General features: G+C 45.5%; 1 protein-coding gene across 2 annotated transcripts in view; it reads left to right on the top strand.

The window, feature by feature from the left end:
• The window catches only part of LOC129865242 (metallophosphoesterase domain-containing protein 1-like), a 43,922-nt gene that overhangs the window by 11,794 nt on the left and 13,598 nt on the right, over positions 1-18,530 (top strand). For both annotated transcript variants that reach the window (XM_055937866.1, XM_055937865.1), the window contains exon 4: positions 10,723-10,948. In XM_055937866.1, the coding sequence (XP_055793841.1) occupies positions 10,723-10,948 (226 nt within the window). The remainder of the gene's footprint in view (positions 1-10,722; positions 10,949-18,530) is intronic.

Genomic DNA, 18,530 nt, shown 5'->3' with positions numbered 1-18,530 from the left:
TTTTAGAGATACTTTTGTAACCCTTTCCAGCTTTATGCAAGTCAACAATTCTTAATCTTATGTCTTCTGAGATCTCTTTTGTTCGAGGCATGGTTCACATCTGGTAATGCTTATTGTGAATAGCAAACTCAAATTTTGTGAGTGAAGATAGACAAGAAAAATACAATAATTTGTGTTATTACTTTAAGCGCACTATGTTTGTCTATTGTTGTGACTTAGATGAAGATCAGATCAAATTTGATGACCAATTTATGCAGAAATCCAGGTAATTGCATATGGTTCACATACTTTTTCTTGACACTGTAGGTAAGAGAATGTTTGTGATTTTAATGATCTTGGAAACTCTATGCCTCTGTCTGTTTCAGTGCATTTGGCATCTCCCTCTCTCTCTCTCTCTTACCTTTTACAGACTTACAGTTAGTGCATTCATCTTAAGGTACACTATAAATACAAAATTATGAGGACATTATGATGTCAATTTACCCCCTGCTAGGTCTGCCCTGGTCAACTGTAAGTGCTGCTAATGTAAAGTGGAAACTTTTGCTACACTCACGACCGAGTTCCAAGCTCCTCTGGACGCAACGTCAGTACAATAACTGTTAGTCAGGAGCTTCATGACGTGGGTTTCCATGGCCGAGCAGCCGCACGCACACAAGCCTAAGATCACCATGTGCAATGCCAAGCGTCAGCTGGAGTGGTGTAAAGTTCACCGCCATTGGACTCTGGAGCAGTGGAAACACGTTTGCTGGAGTGATGAATCACGCTTCACCATCTGGCAGTCCGAGGGACAAATCTGGGTTTGGCAGATGCAGGAATACGCCACCTGCCCCAATGCATAGTGCCAACTAGGGATGCACGATATATCGGTCAAGATATCAGAATCGGACGATATTAGTTAAAAATGCCAACATTGACATCTGTCCGATGTCTAGTTAATGCAGATGTACAAAACCGATGTCAAAGCTGTCGAGCAGTCATTTGAAAGAGTAAGAACATTTCAGCGAGACAACTCAAAGACAAAATCCATTAACGCCAAGATAATGGAATTCATTGCCCTTGACAATCAACTGTTCTCTGTCGTGGGTGATGTTGACTTTCGCAGATTTTATTCGAGCACTGGTACATGCTACCAAGTGCGCTATTTTTCAGATGTTTTCCTACCGGTTATTACTCAGTAATAGCGTCACTGCTATTAGCTTCACGACTGACATTTGGACCAGCGATATCAGCCTCGTGAGCATGCTGAGTCTGACAGCACTGTGGGTCAACGAGGATTTCGTACTGAGGAAAGTCGTATTTCATGCTCATGAATGTACTGGTTGTCATACCGCTGCTGCCACTTCAATGGCATTTGAGAACATGTTTGAAACATGAACACACTAGCTAACTCCATTCAAGCAACTGACTGGAGAAATAAGCTCATCAACTGCACCTGCAGCAGACATGATATCCTCTGTCATGGCGTTGAAACGCCTGCTCAACAAAACTGCCGACACAGGCTGTGAACAAGCAATTCGGTGGCATTCTCTCTTTACTGTGTCGCCACAATGCTCAAGGTTATGTACAAGGACCGCTACTTCGATCCAGACAAGAAACAGGGTTTACATGAAATGTTACATACACAGCTGGACAAGATGGAAACAGACACAGTGACAGTGCGCACCGAGGAAGAGAGGCCACGGACAGACAGAGCTGAAATTTCACTGCTTGACATTTATGATGAAATCCTGGTTGAGAATGAAACGACTGAACAAATGAACAATGAAACAGCACAGCAAGTAAGTGAAAGAATTATGTTAGATAGAATATGATTTAAATAGAATATGTTTTACTGGTAATGGGGACATACGTAAACGCCAACAAAATAACTTTTTGGTCAGTGTGTGTGTGTGTGTGTGTGTAACCTTTATTTAACTAGGCAAGTCAGTTAAGAACAAATTCTTATTTACAATGACTGCCAAACCCGGACGACGCTAGGCCAATTGTGTGCCGCCCTATGGGACTCCCAATCACGGTCGGATGTGATACAGCCAGGATTCGAACCAGGGACTATAGTGACGCCCCTTGCACTGAGATGCAGTGCCTTAGACCGCTGCGTCCATGTATGTGTTAACTATTTAACTGTACTAGAATGCTTAAAAGGCCGCTAAAATGTAAATATTGGTTATCGGTATCTGGGGTTTTTTGTCAAGAAAAATATCTGGTATCGGCCACAAATGTCAAATCGGTGCATCACTGGTGCCAACTGTAAAGTTTGGTGGTGGAGGGATAATGGTCTGGGGCTGTTTTTCATTGTTAATGCTAGGCCCCTTAGTTCCAGGGAAGGGAAATCTTAATGCTACAGCATACAATGACATTCTAGACCATTCTTTGCTTCCAACTTTGCTTCCATTCTTTGCTTCCAAAGTATGAAAAAAAGTTTGAGTGTAAGTTCACCAAAGTATTTTTATTTTCTCTTTTTCTCTTCTCTTTCCAAGTCAAGCTCAGAACCAGCTGTTCACTCTACACATATACATAATTTCCCACTGGTCACAGACGTCAATACAACATCTATTCCACATTGGTTCAACGTAATGCGTTGTCACCCCCTGGCCTTAGTTATCTTTGTTTTCTTTATTGTTTTAGTTAGGTCAGGGTGTGACAGGGGGGTGGTAGGTGTTTTTGTCATGTCTAGGGGTTTTGTATGTTTATGGGGTTTTGTCTAGGTGTTTGTATGTCTATGGCTGCCTAGATTGGTTCTCAATTAGAGGCAGCTGTTTATCATTGTCTGATTGGGAACCATATTTAGGCAGCCATATTCATTGGGTATGTCGTGGGTGATTGTCTATGTGTAAGTTGCCTGTGTCTGAACTTTTCATTATATAGCTTCACGTTTGTTGTTTTTGTAAGTCTGTTAAGTATTCTTCGTTTCGTTAATATAAAGAGAAGAATGTATTTATATCACGCTGCGCCTTGGTCCTCTCTTCCACATTACAACGAACGTGACATGCGTGCCCAGTACCTCTATCTCTGGCTGTATTCTGACTCATCAACCTTTTCAGTGGTTGACTATTGATGTGACGTTGTGACGAAGAACAGGACAGGCTGCTATTTTGATGCTTTGTCTTCTGTATGTGCTAGGCTTGGTATGAAAGTGGAACAGCAAGAGAGAAAGGAAGAGAGTGAAATGAGAGATAGATAAAGAAAGAAAGAGAGTGAGAGGAAAGACAGAGACCGCCTACTAGGCCGGTGATGGTGCGGTATTACCGTCTGTCGGATTTGCGTTTAGGTTGTGGGTGCAAATGAAATGTGTGTGTGTGATTACTGGAATGTACTGTGTGAGGGCAGAGTGTGTTTTTCGGATGCGTTGCTTGCTTAGTCGCTTGTGTTTTTGTGTGCGTGTTTTTGTCGATTGTGTATGTGACACGGGTGTGTGGGTGGTGTTTAAACAGGAAATTAGAAGAGTGTGTCTGCTTCATGGCTTCATGTTCAGGTGGGAGGGATTAGACAAGCACACACACACACACACACACACACACACACACACTGAATGGGCATTGTAATGCTAATCCAGGTTGAGTCTCAACATGTCTTTTTTCTTATAAACAGTAGTTATTGCTTCTGTAGACAGACCAATGTTACTAGGCTGTCATGGCATAGAATGACTTGATTGAATGTACAGGAGACATTATAGTAAGTAACGTAAACTCACTCACCTTTGTTCATTGCCTTGGTCCGTACAATTGACCGTATTTTAGCGCCCCAAAAACGTAATACTTCTAGATCAACTGTAATGTCAATACCATTGTAAAGCATGCTTTCTCCCCTTGCCAACAACATAAATGACATGACCTAAACGCTGCCTGTTTCTGCATGATTCAAGACGGCAATGAGCCCCGTTGGGTCTTTTTAAAAATGGCGGGTGGGGAAGCAAAACTAACACGGAACCCAAACCGGCTGCGCTCGTGCGCTATCGTGGATAAATGTATTTTGGCCCCCCACACCAAACGCGATCACAACACGCAGGTTAAAATATCAAAACAAACTCTGAACCAATGACATTAATTTGGGGACAGGTCGAAAAGCATTAAACATGTATGACAATTTAGCTAGCTAGCTTGCAATTCCTAGCTAACGTTAATTTGTCCTATTTAGCTAGCTTGCTGTTGCTAGGAAATTTGTCCTGGCATATAAACATTGAGTTGTTATTTTACCTGAAATGCACAAGGACCTCTACTCCGACAATTAATCCACACATAAAATGGCCAACCGAATCGTTTCTAGTCATCTCTCCTCCTTCCAGGCTTTTTCATCTTTGAACTTATATGGTGATCGCATCTAAACTTTCATTGTATTACCACGACAACCGGCAACAAAGTTCGTCTTTCAGTCACCCACGTGGGTATAACCAATGAGGAGATGACACGTGGGTACCTGCTTCTATAAACCAATGAGGAGATGACTTTCAGCGCGATCTGCGTCAGAAATAGGAACGACTTCTATTTTATCCTTAGGCGTCGCAGGCGCTCGTTGGCGCGCGCAAGCAGTGTGGGAGCAATAATTGAATAACATGGATTTCTACATTTATTTTGCGACGCTTGCGCACGCGATGTGTCCGGTCTGGTCAGCATGTAATGCGTGATAGTGAGAAGGAGAGATGCTGTGTGGGATTTTTTTTTTTTTCACTCGATCTGTCCAACTTATCACCAAATCGCCTCTAAAATGTAAATAAAACACTATAAAGAGTTTATATAATGTGTCATTACATACCTATTTGAAGGTTTGTGTCGAATTTGAATCGGGTTTTTAGGACGGTGCTAAAGTGGTCTTCAGAAGTAAACAGTTTTTTTGAGAGTCGTGATCGCTTGCAGTGACGATGCAAAATATGACTAGGTATCCCCCCTTACCCCCGTCACTGTCCATTTCTTGTTTTTAAACGATGAGAGAAGTGCTACACCTGGTGGAGCGAGATTGTAAGACAGAAATAGTTGCTTTACGCATGCTGTATGTTACGGCATGACACACGTCACGATGTAACGGAGGGTCCGTTTTTTCTACTTTTCTCCAATGCTATAGAGCCATTACCATGTCGATCAACGCTTGAATAGAAACGTAGTTCATACCCCAGATTTTGAAGTCAACACAGTCGCTACAGTCCCATTAGTTTTCTTTGCAGCCTCGTTTGAATGTCGCTGTTGCGCACATTTGTACTGAATGGGGTGAGTTTACGTTACTGGTAGATACACACTCTGTTATGTCCATGGGCAGCTAGAACAAGTTGGGCTTGCAGACAAACACATGTACACACACACAAACACACAGAGACACACACACAAAGGGCAGTAATCCCCCTCGACATGCCATGGATTTGGGCAAAACAGGGATTTTCCTCTTCAAAGGGCAAGGACCACCCATCGGAACACCGGAACAATGGTGGCGGGAGCGCCGGAAGCTTCACACACAGACACACAGACTAACCGCCCTCCTCGGCTTCTAGGATATTGAGGATTTAGGAGTTATTGTAAAGGCCAGTATAGAGCACATTCCACAGTATCTAGTCAAGCACAGGTCCCTTCAGACAGCAGATCACTCCCCTTAACTAACCCTGTTAGCACTGGGTCTGTATTAAACCACACACACACACAAACACTGGACAGTGAGGGATGAAATGAGAGGGATGGAGAGAGTGAGGGAGGAATGGAGAGAGAGCGCCTTTCCAGTGTGTCTTTTGGGAGGAGAATGGGCTGCTTAGACAAGCTTTAGACTTAGAAGTGTTGTGCATGTTTTCGAGTGTGTTTTACTGTGTGTGTGCGTGTGTGTACATGTGTTTTTATTTGATTACTTCTTTTGAACTGAAACACAGAGAAGGCTTGCTGTTTTGTGTGGGTGATTCACAGGGAAATTTAAACTATTTGTTGCTTGAAAGCGGCTTTTGAAATCTAAGACAAAAGCTGGGAAGAGATGGTTGCTAACAACAGCAGACAGTGCTCCGCTGCCTGCATATTTGGATTAGTCTCCCTGCCTCTTTCTTTCTCTCTCTCTCGTCTCTCTCTCACCTTCCTTTCTCTTTTCCAAAAGCATTGCGTTCATCTTTCTCCATCTACTTTTGTGTTTGAGTGAGTTATTGTGTCCAACGTTTGTGCTTTGTGGATGTGGGAGAAAGACTATTGTGGAATGGTGATTTGAGTGTTGCTACATTGATCCACTGTGCCTTTATGTAGATTCTGTTTGATAAAGAGAGACAAGCACGGCCTGCTTTGACTCATTGGAAGAACACAATGTTTTGATCACTGGTGGTGTTCATAAAGTACATAGGACCAGGAGTTTTTCCTGGTAAGGTCATGTAGTCAGGAAACGCTCCTGGCCATAATCCTAGTCATACAATATGCAGATTCAGTCTTTCACAGAACATGATTTAAAATGTCACCCATGAAACTTGAATTAATGGAGGTGGATGCGGGGGCGTGTTTATTGAACAAGGTATGTTTCACTCCAGTCAACCTAACTCCACTCCTAACTGAGGGCCAGTGAACGTATTTCATGGATTTTATCCGGTCACATCCTATCTAGGGTAACGGACATAATTTAATCTATATACTGGGTCAGTGTTTTTTGTGTTCCTTGGCCACAGGGGTGCAATTAAATGCTTTGGCCACTGCTGTGAAGAAGCTCCAAATCGCCAACGTCTTTAACTTGGGCTTTTTTACAGCCTCTATCTGGTCATCTGCAAATGGGACATCAGGCTTGCAGTGTTCTGTGAGTTCCAACTTCTGCTGTTGTACTTGCTCCAGGGGTATCTGCAGGCTTATCTTCTTTAAAATGACATTTCAAAATTGTTCATATTCATTATCTCCAGCACCACCCCAACATCAACATATGTGAAAATTGATAGTTTTCTAGTAAAAGGGGAAGATACGTGTTTCCAATGACAACATCAACAAATTAGTAGGCAATTAGTAGGCAATGCCTACTCATAATTGGTTAATAGAAAGTCATTGAGTACACTTCCTTCTGATCTCTTCCCTCACTAATTTTATAAAACTGAGCCGGCGTTCCATGCCAAACTACCATGTTGGAATCTGAACAAGAAGACCCTGCTCCTCTGATAGGCATCTACATCATTGTCACGCCCTGACCATAGATTGCTTTGTATGTTTCTATGTTTTGTTTGGTCAGGGTGTGATGTGGGTGGGTATTCTATGTTGTATGTCTAGGTTGTCTATTTCTGTGTTTGGCCTAGTATGGTTCCCAATCAGAGGCAGGTGTCTGTCGTTGTCTCCGATTGGGAGCCATATTTAGGTATCCTGTTTTTCCTTTGGGTTTTGTGGGTGGTTGTATCCTGTGTCTGTGTTATCACCATACGGGACTGTTTTGTTCGTTTGTCAGTTTATTGTTTTTGTTCATTGTTCCAAGTATTCTTATTAAAATGGATACTTACCACGCTGCGCATTGGTCCTCCTCTTCTCATTCCAACGACGAGCGTTACAATCATTCCTTAATGGAGCTGACGATTTGTCTAGATCTCTGTGAGATGGAGCCAACCATGCCGTCATGTGGATCTGTGAGATGGTTCATCCCCGCTGCAAAATGCCACGTGTCCCTGAACACCTTTTTCAGGGTCAGCTGGATGATGCAGAGGGTTGATTTCTCAGGCTGGACTTCGATCTTTTTGAAGGATGCCACTTCTCTCTTGAGTGGATCTGTGAATACCGGCCAGTCCATGTTGGTGTTTGGGAACTCTGGGGCCTTGGTTGGCTTCTGAAATTGGCTCTGTTATGAAGAGTTAACTTTTTCAGGATTTTGTTTTTATTGGCTGGAAATGGCACTTGGGCACTTGTCTGCCAGTAAAGGATGAAGATAGATACAGTGGCTTGCAAAAGTATTCACTCCCTTGGCATTTTTTCTATTTTGTTACCTTACAACCTGAAATTAAAATTGATTTTTTGGGGGGGTTTGTATCATTTCATTTACACAACATGCCTACCACTTTGAAGATGCTAAATGTGTTTTCTTCTGAAACAAACAAGAAATAAGACACACAAAAAACTGAAAACTTGAGCATGCATAACTATTCACCCACTCAAAGTCAATACTTTGTAGAGGCACCTTTTGCAGCAGCAGTCTTTTGGGGTATGTCTCTATAAGCTTGGCACATCTAGGCACTGGGATTTTTGCCCATTCTTCAAGGCAAAACTGCTCCAGCTCCTTCAAGTTGGATGGGTTCCGCTGGTGTACAGCCATATTTAAGTCATACCACAGGTTCTCAAATGGATTTAGGTCTGGGCTTTGACTAGGCCATTCCAAGACATTTAAATGTTTCCCCTTAAACCACTTGAGTGTTGCTTTAGCAGTATGCTTAGGGTCATTGTCCTGCTGGAAGGTGAACCTCTGTCCCAGTCTCAAATCTCTGGAAGACTGAAACAGGTTTCCCTCAAGAATTTCCCTGTATTTAACGCCATCCATCATTCCTTCAATTCTGACCAGTTTCCCAGTCCCTGCCGATGAAAAACATGGTGTTCTCGGGGTGATGAGAGGTGTTGGGACATAGCGTTTTCCTTGATTGTCAAAAAGCTCAATTTTAGTCTCTGACCAGAGTATCTTCCATTTGTTTCGGGAGTCTCCCACATGCCTTTTGGCAAACACCACATTTTTTTCTTGAACAATGGCTTTTTTTCTGGCCACTCTTCCGTAAAGCCCAGCTCTGTGGAATGTACGGCTTAAAGTGGTCCTATGGACAGATACTCCGATCTTCGCTGTTGAGCTTTGCAGCTCCTTCATGGTTATCTTTGGTCTCTTTGTTGCCTCTCTGATAAGTTTTGGTGGGCGGCCCTCTCTTGGCAGGTTTGTTGTGGTGCCATATTCTTTCCATATTTTTATAATGGATTTAATGGTGCTCCGTGGGATGTTCAAAGTTCCAGATATTTTTTTAGAACCCAACCCTGATCTGTACTTCTCCACAACTTTGTCCCTGACCTGTTTGGAGAGCTCCTTGGTCTTCATGGTGCCGCTTGCTTGGTGGTGTTGCAGACTCTGGGGCCATTCAGAACAGGTGTATATATACTGAGATCATGTGACAGATCATGTGACACTTAGATTGCACACAGGTGGACTTTATGTAACTAATTATGTGACTTCTGAAGGTAATTGGTTGCACCAGATCTTATTTAGGGGCTTAATAGCAAAGGGGGTGAAAACATATATTCTATTCTGTTGTTTTTAATTTTTTTAATTTTGAAACAAGTAATTTTTTTAAATTTCACTTCACCAATTTGGACTGTTTTGTTTATGTCCATTACATGAAATCCAAATAAAAATCAATTTAAATGACAGGTTGTAATGCAACAAAATAGGAAAAACGCCAAGGGGCATGAATACTTTTGCAAGGCACTGTACTAAAGGCATTGCGCTATTTATCTGTTACGGTACACATTCCACTATTTCTATGGCTACACATTGTGAACATTTATTGTAACCATAGAAAAATAATAATTGTAATTATATGATTGTTACAAGTGGGTTATGACCCTTCTTTGTGACGTGTACATTAGGCCACACATTCTTTGCGGTTAAATCATGCCAGTATGTAAACCTGCCTTTGTTTTCAGGTGCAAAAATCATGTTGTAAGATCATTCTTATGCTTTAGGTTATTTTGTTGTTTCTATAAGTAAGAAAAACTCAAATCAAGGTCCATACAGTTTATTTCCATTGTGTCTATCTGTACAATAACCCTATAAAACAAGTTTACATGCAAGTAAAAAATGTGTTACATTCAGCCTAGCTAGTTCTTCCTCTTTTCCACTCAAGGATTTTTGGGTTCCTCCATTTCTCCTACCCCCTTTCCCCCCTTCTGTCTCTCTGGATGCTGTCACTGTTCTCTGACTGGCTGTTGTGACAGAGCCGTCTCTTGATTTGGCAGCCTCTGCTAAAGCTGAGTTTAATTACGCCTTTTCAGCACCACGACACACACACACACACACACACAGCATGCCACATCGTTCTCGCAGTAATTGTCAAAACCGCACAGTGATTGAAGTCTCCATCAACCGTGCTACCTGACAAACGGCTAGGCATCTCACGTCTCGTAGACAAAGAAGAACCCCAGATTCGTCATGGTTTTTTGCAGGGTTTTTTTCATCAACACTTTGAAACATTAAGGGATATGTAAATGTGTGTGTTGGCCTGCCACAGTGTTGGACAGGCAGCGCGGATCGAATAGCCAATTAAAGAGGAGTTACAGTACATGATTATTGACTGAGTTTGGATGAAGGGTCCATTCTATGATAAAGATGCGCAAGCAATGACTCGTGTAGAAAATAGTTATTCAGATAGAATATGTTTGTTATTTACTATAGTCCTAAAATCATTTTATTTATAATATTCCTAAAATCAAAACAATTACTATATTCCTAAAATGCTAAATAATGAAATAACTATTATTCCCTGAAATATTTCCTTTCCTATTCCTTTGTTACCTGTGATTAATGGAACTGTGACTGTCAGATGAGAGATGTCTTTGTGAGAACGAACAAAGCACATTTGATTGTTGACACCATTGCAACTAAGATGGATCGGAGCTAGTAAGACCCATGACAGATGAGACAAAAATAAAGAAATTCCGTTTCAATTAAATTATCTTTTTCCATTGGATTTTGGTACTCTGTTGCACCTGTAGAAGTTTGTTGAATGGGTGTGGACTACTTTTGAACTGATGGTCCATTTCTCCTTTCTCTCCTCTCTCCCAGGCACCTTGCCCTATGACATAAAGATAGTGATTGCGGGGAACCATGAGTTGACCTTTGACCAGGAGTTCATGGCTGACCTGATCAAGCAGGACTTCTACTACTTCCCGTCGGCCTCCAAGCTGAAACCAGAGAACTACGAGAACGTCCAGTCCCTGCTCACCAACTGTATCTACCTTCAGGACTCAGAGGTCACCGTACGAGGCTTCCGCATCTACGGCTCCCCCTGGTGGGTGACTCTGTAACTGCAGTATACCTGATAGTTGACAACACTCCTACTACTTGATCTATTTCTACCTATCAATCTTCTCTCACAACCACTTTGTCCTTCCTCTCCACTTACTTTCCTGTCAGTCATTCACTCACCCTCCCCTCCACACACTTCCTCCCATGCTCTTTTTTTCATTGGCTATCTCTCTAGCTATGGTTCCTTCCTCTCTTTCTCACTCCCTCCCTCTCTCCTCTCCTGTTCTCTCTCCCTGGTCAGCACCTGTGTGTGTGTGTGTGTGTGTGTGTGTGTGTGTGTGTGTGTGTGTGTGTGTGTGTGTGTGTGTGTGTGTGTGTGTGTGTGTGTGTGTGTGTGTGGTGCTGGTTTACCAATGCTCCATAATGCAGTATGTGTTTTTGGTGATGGGGCCCCAGAGGTAGTGTGTAGGCACTGGGATGGGTGTGGGGCACCCTGTGCTAGGTAATTGGTTTGCTGAGATAGTGGGGTCCCTTGAGTTAGAGGAATAGCCGCTATGGAGAGATGCCTCAGGTGTGTTGAGAGAGCGAGAAGGGGGAGAGAGAGGAAGAAGGGATGGGGAGAGAGAGGGAGCGACCTGAAGACAGAGGATGTGAGAGGAAAAATGGTGCACACAGCTTCAATTCAGTAACACCGGCCGGGCTTGGCTGGTGCAGTAGGCTTGCTACAGAAGGCAGATTAAATAATGTGTGTGTGTGTGTGTGTGTGTGTGTGTGTGTGTGTGTGTTGCAGCAGCCCGAGGCTCTGTTCCTCCAGCACAGAGGGACTCCAGCTGGAGGCGCCGTGTGTTCCCCTCTCCACACTGTCTGCTCCCTCTATTGCTCTACCTCTCCTCATCCCTCCCTCTCTCCCTCAATCCACCTGTCTGTCTGTGCGCTCCACATGTCGCTGGCTCGGCAGTGGGAGCACGGGGGAACGCGGGGGGACGAGGATGTCTCTTTCTCTCTCTAATCTCTGTCAGGAGCAGTGGGACAGCGCCTGCTTTACCCGCTCCAGTCCCGTCTCCATGGCGATGCCAGACTGGGACTACTTTATGGCCCGTGACCGGCCTGTACTGTAGCCTCGGGGTGGTGGGAGGAAAGAAGCCTCTCTGCCTGTCTGTGTCTCCTGCCCTGATAAGTCATCTGCCCTGAATTAACTGTAACCGCACAGTCGTTCTCCCCTCTGCTCCAGTCGTTCTCCCCTCTGCTCCAGTCGTTCTCTTCTCTGCTCCAGTCGTTCTCCCCTCTGCTCCAGTCGTTCTCCTCTCTGCTCCAGTCGTTCTCCCCTCTGCTCCAGTCGTTCTCTTCTCTGCTCCAGTCGTTCTCCCCTCTGCTCCAGTCGTTCTCTTCTCTGCTCCAGTCGTTCTCCCCTCTGCTCCAGTCGTTCTCCCCTCTGCTCCAGTCGTTCTCCCCTCTGCTCCAGTCGTTCTCTTCTCTGCTCCAGTCGTTCTCCCCTCTGCTCCAGTCGTTCTCCCCTCTGCTCCAGTCGTTCTCCCCTCTGCTCCAGTCGTTCTCTTCTCTGCTCCAGTCGTTCTCTTCTCTGCTCCAGTCATTCTCTCCTCTGCTCCAGTCGTTCTCCCCTCTGCTCCAGTCGTTCTCCCCTCTGCTCCAGTCGTTCTCCCCTCTGCTCCAGTCGTTCTCTTCTCTGCTCCAGTCGTTCTCTTCTCTGCTCCAGTCGTTCTCCCCTCTGCTCCAGTCGTTCTCCCCTCTGCTCCAGTCGTTCTCCCCTCTGCTCCAGTCGTTCTCTTCTCTGCTCCAGTCGTTCTCCCCTCTGCTCCAGTCGTTCTCCCCTCTGCTCCAGTCGTTCTCTTCTCTGCTCCAGTCGTTCTCCCCTCTGCTCCAGTCGTTCTCCCCTCTGCTCCAGTCGTTCTCTTCTCTGCTACAGTCGTTCTCCCCTCTGCTCCAGTCGTTCTCCCCTCTGCTCCAGTCGTTCTCTTCTCTGCTCTAGTCGTTCTCTCCTCTGCTCCAGTCGTTCTCCCCTCTGCTCAAGTCGTTCTCCCCTCTGCTCAAGTCGGTCTCCCCTCTGCTCCAGTCGTTCTCTTCTCTGCTCCAGTCGTTCTCTCCTCTGATCCAGTCGTTCTCTCCTCTGCTCCAGTCGTTCTCTCCTCTGATCCAGTTGTTCTCTTCTCTGCTCCAGTCGTTCTCCCCTCTGCTCCCATCTCACCCTCCCTCCATCTCTCTTCTTCCCCTTATCTTTCCCTGTCTCATATCCTCCATTCTTCTCCCTCAATCCCCTCAGCAAACACTATTCCACAAAGCCCTGCTCCAAGCCCATATCTCTCTTTCTCCCCATCCCTCCATCCATCTTTACTTCTGTTCTGTCATCCTTCAATCACTTGTTCTTTCTTCTATCGCTCCATCCCTCTCTCCTCATGGGGGTCTGATTGCATGTGGTTCGCAGCATGGTGCTTTCTTGTCCGTCCCATGTCTCTGTCACACACACACACACACACACACACACACACACACACACACACACACACACACACACACACACACACACACACACACACACACACACACAGCTCCACAATCCCTATCCCTACCCCCCCAGTCTCCAGCCAAAATTAGATCCGAACATAGCATGCTGCATCCTACCCAAATCCTAACAATTTGTCATTCTCTGAAATGCGGAATCAAAAGGACAGCATGGGGGAGCAGTTTGTGTGTGTGTGTGTGTGTGTGTGTGTGTGTGTGTGTGTGTGTGTGTGTGTGTGTGTGTGTGTGTGTGTGTGTGTGTGTGTGTGTGTGTGTGTGTGTGTGTGTGTGTGTGCTTCTGTTCCTGTTCAGACTAATGCAAGTTTACAAGTCATTTGTCATGGGCGTATCGCAAAGCCACCCCGCGTCTCGGAGCTAAAGGGACATGGAGGCAGAATGGAAGGTGTGTGTGTGTGTGTGTGTGTGTGTGTGTGTGTGTGTGTGTGTGTGTGTGTGTGTGTGTGTGTGTGTGTGTGTGTGTGTGTGTGTGTGTGTGTGTGTGTGTGTGTGTGTGTGTGTGTGTGTGTGTGTGTGTGTGTGATGGAGGTAGAACAGAAGAGCCCCGAACCATAGTCTAACAGTAGCGTGGGAGGCATGGGAATTAGCCACAGTGGTCGTCTTTTCAAAGCCCAAACGATGCAGAGGAGCCGCTACACACAACACAAGCACAGAAACACAGCGGAACGAGGGAGAAGGAGGAGAAAGTGGAACGAGTGAGGGGAGTTTTAATGTAGACCCGCTCAACTGTGTTTTGGATTTTATTCCTTTCTTTTTTTGAGTGTCTGAGAGGGCAGAGGTGGCAGCATTAGTGTAGTCTACAGCTGTGTGCGTGTGTGTGTCAGAATGTATGAGGTCTCGGGAACACATGTTTTGCTTTACACGGGGGAGAGAGAGCTCCTCGCTTCGCTGCAGACTTCCAATGTAGCTAATCACATGGCTAATTAAGGAGATCACAACACTGTGGTGTGTGTGTGTGTGTGCGTGTGTGTGCGTGTGTGTGCGTGTGTGTGCGTGTGTGTGCGTGCCCTGCTGGTATATCCAAGAAGTGAACTATAAATGATGTAGCCTATTTAAATGATTAGCAGAGACTGCGTGGGCCTGATGAAATTCATCGTAAACCAGTCCCTTAAACGATGAATTGAATTGTGAATTGTGATTCAGTGGTAATCTCCACACCGATGATTCAATTCAACACAACTGTGTCGCCCTCACCTTGCTCATGGACTGAACAATGAATGACCGGCCTTGTAGTTAAACATGTCATTTTAAACATGTTCTTTCTACAGCATTAGTTCCATGTAGATCCTCACAGTATTTCACTCTCTTCACCGGTTTTCTCTTGAGTCATTTCATTGAGCTTTGTGCTTCTTTTGGACTCAGCAGGGAGGTTGGAACACCAATGCGAGAGATAGAGTAGGGAGATAGGATTGTTATTACAGAGAGGAGATAGTAAAAGGGGGAGGGTGTAGAAAGAAGGTAAGAGAATGGGGTAAAGAAAGAGAGATGTAGAGATTGAGAGGCAGGAATGGCGAAAGGAGCGCGAGAAAGGGGGAGAGATGGAGAAGAGGGGGATGGAGAGAGTAACAGAGGCCTTACAGCGGCCCTCTCTGTGGAATGAACTCTTGGGTTAACTCTCAGTGTTCATAATGACAGTGTCTGAGGATGGCACACACAGACACACACACACACACATCTGAAGAGCGACGGGAGAGAGAGAGGGGAAGGACAGAGGAGAGAAATCAGGAGCTGTTTCTTGATGTGGGAGTGGTGGGATGAGGAGAGACTTTTTTTTTTTTTTTTTTAACTGGAGAAATGTATCGCTCCCCACTGCTCTCCGAACAGAATAATTAAGCATGGAGATGCAAAAGACTCCTTAATTAGATTTTTTAATTATTTAGGATTTCACTTCTTTCTATAGTGGCCCAATTAAGAAAGCTCATCAGAAAAACTAAAGAGATGAAGAGAGTCTTCTCCTCTTCCTCCCCCTCTCCTCTCTTTTGATTCATGGTGAGGGACAGAATACCTTCTCCCCCTGTTTTGAAAACTTCTCTGATGAAGGAGGGATGGAAAGAAGGAGAGATCTCTTTGCGCTCTGTTTTTAATGAACAGGTGTTGTGATGTAGACTGAGAGGAGGGGTGGAGAGTGGCGGAGCTAGAAAGAGGGAGAGAGGGACAGAATACTCAGGGTTGTTAATAGAAGGACTCTAATGATCATGTAGAAATGATGAAGGTAATTTGACCTCTTTGGAGATAGTCTATGAGTTCTAGCTGTTACTGCTGAACAGCTCTTACAGGATATAACGAGAGAGGGAGGGAGGGAGGGAGGGAGACTTGTCGTCCTGCCCTGTGGGAACCAGCTAGCTACAGTAGTGTCTCGTGGTGGGTGTTAATTTTCTAGGACCGCTCACCAGAGGCCTTGCTAAATGAACATCTGATGTGCTCAGAGACTGTCCCAAAAACCCTGGAGGCCTGTGCTCTACCCCTCCTTCTCTCTCCCCTCCTCTTTTCTTCTTTCTCTCTTGTTCGTCCACATTGCCTGTTTCCAGGGGTTGAGGTGTATTCCCCAATTGGGACAGTGAGGTACTCTGTGATGAACACTGAGTAGTAATAAACGGCCACTTAACTGTTTGGAGGGAAAAAGGGAGAGAAAAACTGCCTTCTTCAGCACTTGTCACTTTCCCCCCTCCGTAGATTCTCTTTGTTCTTTAATCTCTTTCCTCCATTCTCGTTCTCTTTCTCTAAGTGCTGTCAGTCTCTGTCCCTGCAGGTGAGTAAACACACTTATGGTGAGGCGTTAAGAAGGGAGGGAGAGAGAGAATGAACGAGGGAGGAGAGGAGGAGAAGGCGTTTAGTGTGTCTTTTTCCTGTAGGGATTTCTCTTTAAATTACCTGTTAAATGGCCTCAAGAGGAAGGCGTGTGTGTGTGTGTGTGTGTGTGTGTGTGTGTGTGTGTGTGTGTGTGTGTGTGTGTGTGTGTGTGTGTGTGTGTGTGTGTGTGTGTGTGTGTGTGTGTGTGTGTGTGTGTGTGTGTGTGTGTGTGTGTGTGTGTGTGTGTGTGTGATGCTGTAGGCCATTCTCTTTGGTTACACACAAATGCTTCCCCTCTCCAAGGCATGTTGGCTTCATATTAAATTTGAATTAAAGCGATTCTGTCCGTATGTTCCCCCTCTTCTCACACACACACACACACACACACACACACACACACACACACACACACACACACACACACACACACACACACACACAGACACAGATATAGTGTTGTTCTCAGCGTATAGTTTCTCCCTTGCGGTCTCAGTCGGGTCAGGCAGTGAGCAGTCACTGGTCAGTGTCCTTGTTGACCACAATTAGACCACATAGTCAGAACCAGTCTAGAGGACCAGGAATGCTCGTCCAAAAGGGATCAGGGGTGTGAGTGGGGTTGTATGATGCTGTGAGTGTGTGGGGTTATTTCTTCCCCCTTAGGGTGTCTCTGTCCTCCATATCAGACCCTTCTGCTGTGCTGGCACGCGTGCTGCCATGATGCCCAGAACTGGTTCAGAACAGGGGTCCCTCTTCACCCCCATCTGCCATATTTTCACCCCAACCTGCACCATCCCACCAACCAATCTTTGGCAAATCAGTGTGTTTCCTTATGCACAGGAGACTGGTGGATGGGAAGGAGGGAGGGAGGGAGCAACAGGAGAAGGCCCTCCTTTTTCTTTTCCTTTCTTTCCTGTTCTTCTCTCTCCCTCTGTCCACCGGAGAACTTTGAAATAATTTGTGTCTCGTGGGTTTTTACACATTCTAATTTCCAACTAAATGGGACATCTGTTTGAGAAAGGCAAGATTTGCCACGGTTGCCAAGGCAACTATCACTCTGAAGGAGGGGGGGGGGGGGAGAAGTCCAACAGCTTTTCTGGACAGAATTAGACTGTAGTGGATGTAGCTAACGCACATTATTCCTCCAAGACAAACACAGCTTAGACACATGCTAGTCCCTCTCTGTCTTTCGCTCTCTGTCACTCGCTCTCGCCCCCTTTCTCTCTCGCTCTTTCCCTCCTTCCCTCACTTTTTCCCTCATCCCCCTTTTTTTCTTCCCCTCTTTCCCTATCTCTTCTCCCCGCTCCCTCCCTATCCCCCCCCCCTCTGCAGAATCATAAGAAGAAAAAGATACGCGTCACATTGAGATCTGCCACCAATTAAAAAGGAAACCCCCTCCCCCATCTCTCCACTCTTTCCCCCGTCTCCCCCACTGCCGTCTCAACTGTCTCCTCCTCTGTGAAGCCACCTATTCCTCCATGGTAATTGGTCATTATTTAGAACAGGAAGGGACAAATGTGCTTCCCTAGCGCTTCTAAATGCTATTTAAATGGGAATTCATTATGTTCGACGCTAACAGGGTTAGCGCCTAGCGCCACGGCTGTTATTAGGGAAATGTGGAAATGAGACAAGCAGGCAGGCGGCAGTCTAGGCTCAACCATGGGAATCAAAATACGGCAAAGACCTGTTGTCTGCCTGTGACACTCTACAGAGGTGTGTTTGGAATGGAGTCAGACTAGACTGTGGATGATGGGTGTATGGGCAGGTATGGACACAGGAGAATGTGTAGGAGGGCTAGTGTCAAGTACAAGAGGCTAGAGATGTCCGATCTTCTACTCAACCTGCAGCTTACTTCAAAATGGTTAGTGTGCATTGGACCTTATGACCATGTTGACCCAGATCAGTGTTAACCAAATGGGAGGTCAACTCATGGCTTTAACATCATGAGCGCTGGCTTGAAACAAGATCCCTACTTTAAGCATTAGGCGGGTCAACGCACAGACAAATCTTTAAGGGGAACCTTGCTGGCATATTTGGGTGTATTCTGTTCCTCGCTATGCCCCCTCCCCTCTTTCTTTCTTGGCCCTCCTCTGCCCTCGTCCTCCTGCCTGCAGGATTTGGACCCCTCCTCTCCATTGCCGCTCCAGGCACCTCCATATGACACAGCTCTCACCCACCTGCTCTCATCACACGCACGCACGCACGCACACACACACACACACACACACACACACACACACTGGGCTGCTGCAGCTTTCCTCCACCTGCTGCAACAAGGGAGGCTTACAGGATGTTGGAAGCAG

This window comes from Salvelinus fontinalis, chromosome 11 (assembly GCF_029448725.1).
Source record: "Salvelinus fontinalis isolate EN_2023a chromosome 11, ASM2944872v1, whole genome shotgun sequence".
Classification (NCBI taxonomy): Eukaryota; Metazoa; Chordata; class Actinopteri; order Salmoniformes; family Salmonidae; genus Salvelinus; species Salvelinus fontinalis.
This window is presented reverse-complemented; position numbering and strand designations above follow the sequence as displayed.